Source organism: Larus michahellis, chromosome 1 (assembly GCF_964199755.1).
Source record: "Larus michahellis chromosome 1, bLarMic1.1, whole genome shotgun sequence".
Lineage (NCBI taxonomy): Eukaryota > Metazoa > Chordata > Aves > Charadriiformes > Laridae > Larus > Larus michahellis.
The window spans coordinates 88,381,479-88,394,065 of NC_133896.1; the positions used below are offsets into that span (position 1 = coordinate 88,381,479).

At 42.0% G+C, this 12,587-nt stretch overlaps 1 protein-coding gene across 3 annotated transcripts in view; it reads left to right on the forward strand.

Moving 5' to 3' along the window:
* The window catches only part of KIAA0930 (KIAA0930 ortholog), an 87,997-nt gene extending 76,984 nt beyond the window's left edge, over window positions 1–11,013 (forward strand). For 2 of the 3 annotated variants that reach the window (XM_074590530.1, XM_074590542.1), the window contains exons 9-10: window positions 2,657–2,812; window positions 6,025–9,157. In XM_074590530.1, coding sequence (XP_074446631.1) covers window positions 2,657–2,812; window positions 6,025–6,065 — 197 coding nt within the window. In that variant the 3' untranslated portion in view covers window positions 6,066–9,157. Of the gene's footprint in view, window positions 1–2,656; window positions 2,813–6,024; window positions 9,158–10,365 lie in introns of those variants that run through there. The other variant, XR_012587468.1, reaches the window with a different exon arrangement.
* The last annotated feature ends 1,574 nt before the right edge of the window (window positions 11,014–12,587 follow it).

The following is a 12,587-nucleotide window of genomic DNA, read 5'->3' on the forward strand; positions in this document are numbered from 1 at the left end:
CACAGGCTTGGCATCTCTTTGAAGGCTGGAGACCAACAATTCCTACATGTGTTTAAAACTTATCTCCCCCTTTTATATAGGTGCATTTGAGAGAAGCTTGAGAATAAACAGGCAAGATCCTCCCCCTTTCCCAGGTACCACGCTTTCAGGTGTCACTCTCCCAGATATCACAATGTAGTTGGGGAGAGCATACTCTCATGGACAGGTCCTTTGAATTCCCCGATTTGATCAAGAGTTGGTGAAAAGGCATTTACTTCAACTGGCTTTGGATCAGTTATGAACTCTGTAAAAAGGACACCTGATGAATTAATTTCTTTTTTTATATATATATATATATATATATATAATGGTTTAACACATTGTGGAACTCTTCCTATGAAGTCTAGTTACTCAATATGAAACAATCAACAAGATACAAAACTGAATCTGATTCAAAATATAGCGTATAAATCCAATCATATTGTAGTTCTGTTAGGCAGGAAACCCACAAATATCGAAGTCCAGACTGCTTTTCATATGTTTAAAAACAATTCAGTAGAAAAGCCAGAAAATCTAACTACCTGTTGGCACGCTAACAGATAAACACAAAGGTATGTTCCAGTTCACAGATTCTGTTCGTAGCAGCAAAGGTGTTACCTATCAGTAATGGACCTATCAGTACTGGGCCAGCTTAGCTAATAAGGAATTGCACATTAAAAAACAGGCTGAAGTGATAACTTTTAATTCAAAATCTGTGCAACTTAAACTGGTTGTAACTAATTTAGGGTACCATCAATAGAAACACTTCCTAATCTCTTTTTCCTTAATTTGCCTAGTCAAAACATCTGTTATTTCAAATTAGATGTGTGTTAGCATGTTTAACTAGGCAAAGGCTAGGGCTTTGGTCAATTACTACGTAATGTGGGAGCTTTCCTAGATGGAGTCCTGCTTTTGATACCTTTCTCCTGGAAGTTGCACAGGATGGAATGGAGTTCAAAGCATTTATCCAGTGGCCTTCATAGGTGGTGGCAGTATCTGTTCAGTATTGTTTTGCAGCATCTGATCCTGGCGTACATAATCATAACGATGAGCGTTCTTCTTATTTTCATTTTCTTTTTCTTCTAATATATTAATGGAAGTGAACAAATTTTAGGTTTTCCAAACACTTTATAGCATACACATAAAATACTGAATAGTGTCGTTTCGCTTAATTAGAAATGTTTTGACCTTATTGTTTCCAAGGATAAACAGAGGAGTATTTTAACAGGTTATGCTAGGAAGCTTAATTTATTTGGAGATGAGATTTCTACAAGGAAGAGTAACTAAATGAGATTCTTTACGGATTTCAGAAATGTGAGTGTCCTACCAGTTTTTGCTTGGGTGGTGAAATTATCTTGTTTTGGAGGGAAAAAGCTGACTTCAAAAAGCCCATCACTGCGTGAACTGTAGAAATGGAGATATTTGGGTGCATCTTGGCTTTGTGGGTGGAGGAAAACTTGGCTGTCTAAAGATCAGCAGCATCTGTGGTTTGGCCAGTGCTGCCACAGACCTGCCCCCAGGGCAGACAGACCTCCTGTGGATAGCATCAGCCTGTGAGGGCCCACTTCACTTACTTTTGCTGTGTGCAAGCAATGCACAACAGGAGAATTGCATTTATTCCAGCTACCAGAGTCAGGTCCTTCTGACCTGATCACCACAGTGCCCTTGGCATAGTGGCAATGTGTGAGGGGAGGGAATAAACTGCTTGGTTATACATACTTATAGGGAAGGAGGGAAAACAAGTAGGTTTTTTTCCTCCCACCTTGTTATGCATCTTGCTAGAGTAGCTGCCACTATGTATTTCTCCTGTGCTAAGACCTCTTTGTGTGGATCAGGACCCACTTTTAAACAAATGAATCCCAGAGCTTGAATTGCTCCAGACCAGAATCGTTGTGTTCATTTCAACATCTGCTTTTAGCACTGTGGGACAGGGTTGAGTTTTACAGGGAACTGGAAAGAAAGTTTAGAAACACTCAAAAGTATGTGGCGTGTGGGCTCCTGGCTGTGGGAGAGACCTGCAGGTATAAAAACCGCCTCTAGCCTACAGTGGATTTGGCATCCCTTTGTTTTAAAAGTTATTTGTGGACCTTTAAACTTATTATGGGAAGAATGGCACTGCTGAAGGGTCCCAGGTTTGGCTTGGGGGATGCAAGAAATCTGCAGTGAACCGCCTTATTAACACTGACTCTCTCCCTGTCTTGTAGATGTCAGTTGTCTTCTTAAGATATGATTTTAGTGCTTTTACACTTGCGAATTTCTGCATGAGTAACTACTTAATTGTGGGGATATTCTATTATATTAAATATGAGAGAAGGCTGGGCGAGGATTCTGCTTGTGCAGTTTGGTAGCGAAGGCTTCATTCCTTCTCCTGGCTGGTCTGTTAGTGAATAATGGTTTACTACTGCTGCCAGCTGCTGATATAATTCATTAGCTTCAGTGCAAATGGTGAATTCTGCGCTGGGCAAGAGCTGAGTGAGTTAAAAAAAATAAAAATAGTAACAATAGTGACCTATGTGTGATTTCTCTCTAGGCCATAAATAGTAGGCTCTTTTTTTTTTCTTTCAGAAGCTTTCATTGGACCTTCCAATAAAATGCAGAAAGTATAATCACTTAAGATTGCTGTCTTCTACCTTTACAGATCTGCACAATGCGACAAATCTGCGGTCGCGGTCCTTGTCTGGAACAGGACGGTCTCTGGTGGGCTCGTGGCTGAAGCTGAACAGAACAGATGAAAACTTTCTACTCTATGCACACTTAACTTACATCACTTTGCCATTGCATCGAATTTTAACAGGTGAGTTTTAAGATATATTATGCATGAGCAGAGAGTCCACTGCTTCCCCAACAGCCTTCTGCGTTGTGGGATTTTGCTATTAAGACAGAGGAACAAATATTTCTGTGTAAGAGAACATCACTTTGTAGACCTCATTTGCTGACTGTAGCAGCAAATCAGCGTGAACAAGTGGAATGGTGTCAGCCTGTTCTCTGGCTTTGAGACAGTTCTTGGTGATGTTTCGAACAAGTTGGAATTGTTCTAACAAACTTCCAGAGGAACGCTAGTTGCTTTAATACCGGAATTCAAACTTCATTCTTCTCATGAGTGCAAGGGAATGCATTGTGAGCGCATCCACTGAGAGCAATAGTTGGAGCAGAGACCTGTGATTGTGAGAGTTACACAAAGGCAGCTCTGGAATTTGGAGCGACCTCCTTTGCCAATTTTGACTCTTAGATTTAGTTTCCATATAAATTGCTTGGACTTATCTAAGTGCCCACACTGATGCCGATAAATCTGTCAGGTATCCAATGTCTTTAAGTACACATAAATGATGTTTGTATGTCCTACCATGAGTCCCCCGTGTTGTTGGTCTAGCTGTGCCAGTTACTACGTTGATGACAGCCAACTCTGCGTTTGTTCAGCTGGGCCAAGATAGCACAGTAAGTTGGGTTTTACAATCTGCAGGCAGTACCGAAGTTTTGATTTTCATCTGGATAACCATTGTCTGCCTATAAATACAGGTGGGCTGGAGAAAACAACTGGTCTGTTTGAGCTGTGTCTATCAGCGAGCCTGCCAGCCTTTTGGGGATACAGCTTGCAGTCAGTATGAGGGTGCCCATGTGACTCGAGATAAGTCTGAAAGCTGAGAAAGCAGTGGTGGTGAAGGGCTCTCTCTTCTAAATGCAGTGGCAGTTTCTTTCATATAGATGTCATAGCGTTACTATCCACTCTCTTTGTTCTTCCTAAGTGAAGCCCTGAAATGCCTTCTCATTGACCCTCGTGGGCAGAAGGAAAGTTTGATCCAGCTGCATAGCAGTGTGTTCGGCAAAACTATTGCTCAACTCCAAAATCTAGACCAGAATAATGTTACGATCCCAGGGCAACGTAAAGTCCTGTCTCTAACCCTGGAAGCTCCTTATAACCGTTGCTTCCGCTAAGAACTTAATCTTTTTCCTTCTGTTGAAGGAAATTCCTTCCTATGACTTCTGAAGAGGTTTGTCTGGATTGTGGGCTTTTGATCGGCACTTGCTTTCTTCTGTCTGGGTCTAAAAAGGGAACACACCTGAAAACAAAAACAATCTATATTACATAGTGGTTATTTCCAGACTGTTCCTGAAAGGCAGCTAAAAGAAAAGGAGTTAGGAAATATGTTGTTAAACAGGTTAATCTGCTGCTAAAAGAGATGAGAAGATAGTATTGGTATTAATATCATTGATTATATTGTGCTAGTGTAATAGTAATAGCTGCAGTCTTGTCCTCACTTGCAGGCTGAGCTCTCGGAGCCTGTTGCAAAAGTAGACTGGCTCTGGCTCTAGAGAGAACAAAATTGTAGCTGATAAGGCAGAAGTGTGGAAATCATACTTAGCACAGAGGTGTTTCTACATTTGTCCTTTCACTGTATGTAAGGATTGATTTCAGTTTAGAAGAAATTACAGATTTCCAGTAAAAATTGATCCTCTGAAATTGAGTGGATTTTGAACAATGTTTCAGCAAGATATGTAATTATTCTTTATGATAATTGTGTTGATTATCTTACAGCTAGTTAGCTGGAGTTGTCAAGCTCACTTAGTCTCTCACCACAGGCATTTTGGAGTTCACGGAAGGCGTATTGTTCCTGCTGGCATTTAATACTTGCTTAAGTGGGTGGCATAAATGCCTCCGTGCTCTCAAATATTTGCTTTGAGCTCAAACATCCTTTCTGAGACCTAATTTGTTTACCATACGGTTGCAGGAGTCAGTGTATATATCGAGATGCACAGAAATAGGACATGAAATGTCTGGGCTGTAAGGCAGAATTTTAATCTGCAGTTTTTCACTACCCGCATTTGCTTTAGCTTGGCACATGGGGCAGGGTCCGTTTCCAGTGCCTTTTTGTAATTAATGCGTTTGCGCCAGTGGCAGCTTTCCAGCAAGCAGGAGCGTTACACGTGGGACAGGGTGAAGTGGGAAAGATGCTCATCTCTCTTGGGTAATTTAGGAAGCCTGTACTAAGAAACTAAAGTCCCAGTAATAACAATCAAAGTACATTTTAAAATGTCTGGAGTTTATACATATTGATAAGACTTCCTTTGCTCTGAGCCTTCTCTCTGTGCTAGATAATCCCAGTTCTCTCAGCCTCTCCTCCTATGTCAGGTGCTCCAATCCCTTAATCATCTTTGTGGCCCTTCACTGAGCTCGCTCCGCTGTGTTTCAGTCTTCACAAGCGTGGCTAGAGCCCTCAGGAGCTGTGGATCAATTTTTACTCACGTCATCTTCTCTGTGCAGCTGTATGTGATCAGCCTTTTAATTAAGCGTGTGCTCCTTTTTCCCATGTTCTTTATTCTCTGTGTAGCCTTGAAAAGGACGTAGCAGCCCAGTTTCCAGATAATTTCTACGTACTGCCATGCCAGCATGCTGGTTTTACTGTCTGCCTTTGGAAAGATACCCATGATTATGACCGATATTTTTATGGGTTCATATTCTGTCACATTTTGGACAAAATGGACAAAAGGAGTGATTTTTGTGGCAACTTTTTTGAGTGCAGAAATGTAGACTTTGGGTTATAGTATGGATGAGACAGTCGAATTATTTGTAGCCACATCTTCAGAGCCGAAAGTCTGTTTAAGGATCTCGGGGATGGTGTGTTTCTCCCTTCAAGAAAGGGAAAACCTTTGGCATCTCCTGTCATGACACTTTTGCTTGCTCCTCTGGAAGATTACACCACTCTGTGACTGACACATGTTGCTTCCTCCCACTATAAATGACACTTAGATTAGCCATCATCTCTATATGATGGGATATATTTGTGGCTCACCATCTCTCAACGAGGGTCCAGCTGGGCAGGAACCGAATTGGACTTTAATAGCCAAAGTGACATACTTGTCGTCTTTTAAATTCCTTAGCGGGCAGAGCAGGGGGGGCCGTGCTGCAGTCCACGATTGCATCTCCGGTTCTTTGTGCTTTCTGGTACTGTGGCTACTTTCAGGAGCCTCCTAAGTTTGCCGTATCTCTTGTTTCTCTCCCTTGCCCAGATATCCTGGAAGTGCGGCAGAAACCAATTCTGATGACATAGCAGAGAGCGGGCACTGCCTTGGAGCCTTGTTGCCAAGTGCCTCACCACAGCGGTTTTTCTGTGCTAACACTACCATCTAGTGTCAGGAACATAAACCTCCGCAGGAAAAAGGGAAGTCCAAGAATACCAGCCGATCAAAAGTGCCTCTTTCTTCCTTCCTCTGCTGTCATACACCGTATGCACACTTGCAGTACATCGCTTGAGTGTTTCTGACTGGAAGAGGACTTTCAGCGAGATAAAACGAGAAGGGGCTGTGTTTAAAACAAGTCGACGCTTTATGGACAGTTTGTTACTGTGTTTACTTTATAACTAAGAAACCAACAATATGTACAGAATGTGTTAAACTTTATATTCTTTGAGAGAAACAACCTGAGAATTTCATAATGATGTACTAATGAACGTCGTTCCCTAGACTCTGGCCCATACGCTCCCCTTGTCGGTTTGGCTTAGTGTGTGTGTGTGCGTGTGTGTGAGCGCGTGTGCGTGCGTGTGGGGACTGAAGGGATGAGAGAATAATTTCCTACTGAGGGAGGAAACGGAAAAAGATGCTACAAAGGCACATCGCCACTTTGGTACGTGGAGCGGGTCAGGTCAGAGCTTAAAAGAGGCTGAAAGTGTTCCCATTTGTTCATGTGTCAGTTTTAGGACAGGTGAACTCTGCTGACAGATTTCCGTATCTACCAAAGAACAGCAACATTTTCATCCTCAAGAACTGGCTAAGACAATGAGCCAGTGAAAAGAAGGCTAAAATGTGCTGCTATAGTAAAGCCGAGGTTCATATCCAGTACTAATGCTGCTTATCTCTCTCTCTGTTAGCTGAGTCGACACAAGTTTGAGTCTAAAGTGGAAAAATAGGAGGCCGTAACTGGACTCCAAAGCCTAAAAACCTTACCAATAACCAACATCCTCCTGCATGCACTGGACTTCAGAGTATGTAGAGTCATCCTCGCGGTAGCGTTTGTAGCCGAGGAGGAGGTAAGACCTGATTAACGTCTGGGCAGCTTGCCTGGGTTCTTCATCTCCTGGTGGTGTTCTGCTGTACCGTTACCTGCTGAAGCGCAGAGAGTTTTCCTGAAAGACAAAAGACTGAAATGCAATTCTGCTCTGAAAAGTGACTAAAAATAGCGTAGTGGGAGGTCTGAAAATCGCGTCAGGAGCTCTCAGGAAAAAAAGCCTTATGTTTACAGGTAAAATGCAGCTTTCTTTAAATAGCAAAACTCTGCTGTCCTTGACGTTTGAAAGCTAAACGCTTGAATACCGAGACTATTGCAGTCTGGGCCACTGTTTTGATATGGGACCCAGTCAATACTTCAGTTTATTTACGACTGCATAACTGGCACAGCAGAGGGCGGGGTAGCGTGTCTCTTTGGGCATGTGAGACTCCAATATATGCACAAATAGAGAGCGAAGATGCCATTTTTGTCACTTTTCAGACTCTGAGCACCTAAACTTATGCCATTGCCACAGTTACCAAATGGCATGTGCTCTGAGCCTGGACCTTTGACTCCCTCATACCCAGCCTTTCCCCAAGTGCTTTGTTGTTACTCTTTCAATAGCATCTGATGACTTCACCTCTCAAATAGGACTTTCTGCTTTTTTTTCCTCAGGCCAGGTTCCGCGGGAGTAGCTCCACTTCAGCATAAAGGTAGACTAACTTTATCATTCATCCCAGCATGATGAATCCAGCATGGTAAGGAGGTCTTCTTTTTGTTTGAGTCGAGGTCTGGAAGCAGCCACCTTAGCATAGAGCGGTGGCATTTCTAACACCGGCAGCACGAGTGCATGACAGGGACAGTTGACGGCTGACCGGTTTTTAGTTTGCTTCAAATGTGTCGCAGCAGCGTTAGAAAAAAAAGTTCACTCTTTCATTACCAGCACTGCCACTTTTCGCATTGCAGCCTTCGAACTTTGCTGTGTGGGAGTGCACGCTCGTGGCGTGCGTGTGTGAAGGTGTTCACGCGGTCCAACCTGGGGCATGTAACTTGTGTGCCTGGGCTTCCTTCCTGAGCCGGGGGGAGAGGTGGAGTCCTAAATCAGCAGCTGAAGCGCCCTCTCAAGGAACTTGCTAGGCAGCTTACCTGAGGTCCCTAAGTAGTGTGCCTCATGGCAGTGGGTACGAATATTCTGCCCGTGTCAAGAATTAAACACCTCTTCAGCCAGAAGACCGGTCCTACTCTGAAGCCTCTCAGAATGCTCCTTATTCTGCACTTTCATACTGCTGAGCTGGGCAAATCGATGCTCTGTTTTCCTTTACGTACTCATTGGGGAGGGAAGGGAGAGAGGGTTAGTATTTGTACTACTAGTAACAATTGATAGCTTTCAGTCAAACAGCCAGAGGAATAACACACGTGAAAAGGAAAGGTATCCAGATTGGAACCCAAGTGGTAGGTGCCTGAATGCTGCTCAGTCAACAGTAATTTGTGATGTTTTTTTCGTATCGTATATGACGTTTAGGTAGCTTAATTTCACGTGGTCTGAAAGACTGAGCAAATCTTGCTGTGTAAGATTTCAGAGCAAATGAAGAATGTTTCTAAACTGGTACATCAGTATAAAGGTAATGTTACAGAAAGTACGGTTCAGATTCCCCATCTATTATGCAGGAGGTATCACCTGCTTTGTTACCTGTACTTGGGTGCATTTGGATGTCTAGTTTTTGAAGGGCTGCAGTGTAAGTGTCCTGAAATAAGTCAATTGTTTTATTGTATCCTGCTAGTGGATATGCTATAGGTACGTCGAAGACTCATCTTTTTTTATTAGAAAAGGGCTACAGGTATGCCCAGATGCATAGAAAACATAGGTCAAAAAGTCTACTGAATGTCAATAGTGCTTTTTGGAAACAAGTAGATGTGCCATATTCTCAGTTATTCCTTTTCTAAACAACTGACTTAGGCTTCTTATGTATATAGCCCCTGGTTCCTGCTTTCTGTTATCAAGTGGGGAAAACAAATTTTGCATTTTGTTTTGCTTTTAAACAAACCCTTAAAATCATAATTTATTGTCCTTACATAGACAGATTGACAGGGAAGATGGTCAGAGTTTTGCTTGGGCCAAGATGGCACAGCTGGGCCCTTAACATGCTGTTGTGCTATACCAAAAAAGAAAAGGGAATGTTAATAGGAACCCCTCACCTTTTTAATTTGGAGGGGGTTTTAATTCTGTAGGTCCTAAGCAGTAAACTGTTTTGAGCCTCTGCTGGCCATTTAAATAATTGCTGAGGAATGAACTGGTGTGTCCTGCGTGCCATAAAGGTATGGCTGTCCACGTCTTAACTGTTGGCGCACGTGGTTTTCATTAGGTACGTTGATGCTTGAGAAAGCGGCACGGTTAAAAAAATTTGGGAAGCTTTGCAGAACAGCTTTATTTATTTACAGAATCCCACCATACCTCATTACTCAGTTAACTTGTTCCATCCTTCTGCCCATTCACTGCCTCTGGAGATCAAGGCTTACCCCTTGAAGTGTCCATAGATGATGTATATTGATAGCTGTCAAATGCAAGGATGTAAACCGTTTCACCCTTAGCAGGTTTTTCACTGCTATCAATTTAACAGGTAAAAAGCTTTTGTTTTTTAAGAAAGCTCGTAAATCAATTATTTTGTATTAGCAGGTTATTGCTCTGCCTTAGAAACCACCACATATGGGAAATCACATTCTCTTATTGCCAGCCAGCACAGGGTGCGTTCCAAGTTTCCTTGTAAAAAATAAGCCATTCTTAGAAACGCCACAAATCTTTCAGCTGTCTTGGCTAATCCAGTGTGTGTGGGTTCATGTCCCATCTCTCTTTATTCTCCTGGTCTTCATTGTTTACAAGGATTGAGCACGTTGGGCTCTGGATCGCTGTTACTCAGTTTTCCATTTTTGGGCACGGTGTGCTTTCCTGAAAAAAGAATTGTTTGCACGGGTGACTTTCCACAGTAAAACGGTTTTTCCCAAAGTATATTCTTACACCAAGTTTTAATTTAAACAGTGAAGTCTTTGGCTCTGCAGACAAACTTCTTCCAGCAGACCCTCATGTACAGAATCCTGTCTGGTCACCGAGGTTCTGTATGGATGTGAGGTCCATGTAAATAGTCTACACTTTTAGACTATTGACTTGCTTCTTGCCAATCATTAATTTTTCCCTTTCCGGCTGATTGCTTGTCCTATATTTTGTAGTCTAAAGCTTCCCCTTATTAAAGGTAGATATAAGATAAAATCTTCAGAAGTGCCTAAGACCTGTTGTTATCCAGTGCGGTTTAAGAACAAATTTTTATTTAGGAAACGAATAAAGTAGTCTTAAATTCTATATGTGTTGTGTGTAGCAGCGTCAAGAAATTACAAGTTAATAGTTCTCGGAAGAACTGGCCATCTCCTACAGACTCGCCCTTCGTGTTTGAAAGACTCTCATGGTCTCCAAAGGTCGTGGCTGAAAGTTCTGGAAAATGGGTTTCTTGTGATCACAGCAGTCGGATATCTGCGAATGCCTTATCTTGTTTTGTGAGGTATGACTGAAAGTGTGTGGTGCTGGTGTGTAGAAATTCTGTGTCAAGAATAGGTACGGTAGAATCCAGTCAAAGGCATTGTGAAATAAGTAGCTTTTACACCAAACCTTAAACAAAAGAGTATTTTACACCGGAATGTAGCTGTTTGGATGCTTGGTCAAGATAATACAAAGCTTAAAGGTTACGATGTTGAACGTTCTCTGTGTAAATATATAAATATTCTCAGCCTAATTTTATCAGACTATCACATGTTGCATGGTTTGTTTTGGGGTTTTTTTTTGCCTCATTGATCATCAGTGTTGATTAAAAGATGATGGGTTGAAAATGATGTTGGGGCAGTAATTACTGAGCCCTTTGAACAAAGAGCAAGGAGAACCTTTGTGCACCAAAAATGGAGTTGACTTTGCGAATGGCAGCAGTGCAGAAAGTGTTGGACCCTGCAGCCAATAAACAGACCTCTTAAACGACCCCGAATTGTGTTAAGAGTGTTTTCTCTCTACGGTGCCTAGTGGTGTTTGAGTTTCAATGTATTTCTTACTGGTGGCAAGCGTAAATGGTGGGGTAATGCTCTGCAGCACTCATGGTAAGCGTTGCCTCACAGACACTCGTGAGACACAGTAGCCTCTTTACTCTTCTTTCTCATTCCACTTTGAAGGAAGCACAACTTCTGACTCTGCTTGCTGAGTCTTGCAATGATGAACCGCTGACAGCTTGCAACTTGGCGTTGCATAAGAGGAAGAAGGTAAAAGCCAATGTGCTATTAGCATTAAACAACAACAACACAAAAACCAAAACCAACAACAACAAAAAAACCCAAAAACCACTCAAACAGCTTTTCTAAACTGATCTGTGTTTTGTTTTAAACTTAACTATGTAGCCATTAACATTTAAGTTTGTGCAGTGTATAATATTGAGAGACTAAAAGCTGTAACGATGTCTTCCTGATAAATTCAGGAAAATCTTCGGTATGGGTTTGTGCAATGTTGTAAAAATGAGATTGTTCTTTAGCTCTTAACTGCTTATACTGCCTTTAATTGTGCATACCAATATTGAATCGGTTTCAGTTTAAAGACCCACAAGGCACTGCATCCTCCCTCTCCCACCTGATTTTTATGACTAGCATCCGCAGGAGGCTTCGTCTGGGGAATTTTCTAGCTAAATTAGTTAAAATGAAACACTCCTCAAACACATGTTACCAACCACAGGTAGGAGGTGACTTGCTGATGATTCCATTTCAAAGAATCCCAGAGCAGGACTGCTTTACGAACCCGCGTGTGGTGTAACAACACTTCTGTGAAGCCACGTGTCGTAGCTTGGAGCCGTGTGGTGCGTTAGGCAAAATTGAAAAACAGAGCTTAGGGAGGAGGACATGGGTGTGTTAGTTCTTTATATGGATGCCTGAGCAGATTGCTGGCAGTGGTGTTCTGTGCCTGCACGTGCAACTGGACAGGAGTCGTAACTGGTTGGGAAATACTAAAAAATGGCTTGGAAACAAACAGTGTGATTTTATTTTTTTTTTCCCCTTGAATGCTTTAAATTGAAAGCTTTTGAAAGCAGCCGTAGTGCAGAAAGTATTATTTAAAACAGAACAAAAGACAAAGAGCAGCCGAAGCTTACAAATCATGGTCATAAACCTCAGCTGTTTAGTTAGCCTTTCAACAAGATTTAGCGACAGGAAAAGGTGTGCTTGTTTTATTTTTGTTTTTTAATCCAAATGCTGGTGGGACACAAGACTGCCACATACATCTTTGAAAAGCTTTCACAACTTTAATAAATTAAATCCATAAATACGCTAAAAGAAAAATATTGTTTTAACGGTGTGGCAGTATATCTTGTTCAACAGAGTCCTGGCTTTGTGGAGCCAACTTAACTCATGTCCTTTTGTCCTGGAGTGTTTTGTGTCTTGCCTGTCCTCATCTGGAGAGATTCTCCCAAGAAATACCGTAGTATTGCTTCGCATGCAAGTTTGTCATCAAGGTCTGATTTTACGAAATAAAACCACATTTTGGAGATAGAAGAAAAAATATGCATCTTTACTAGCC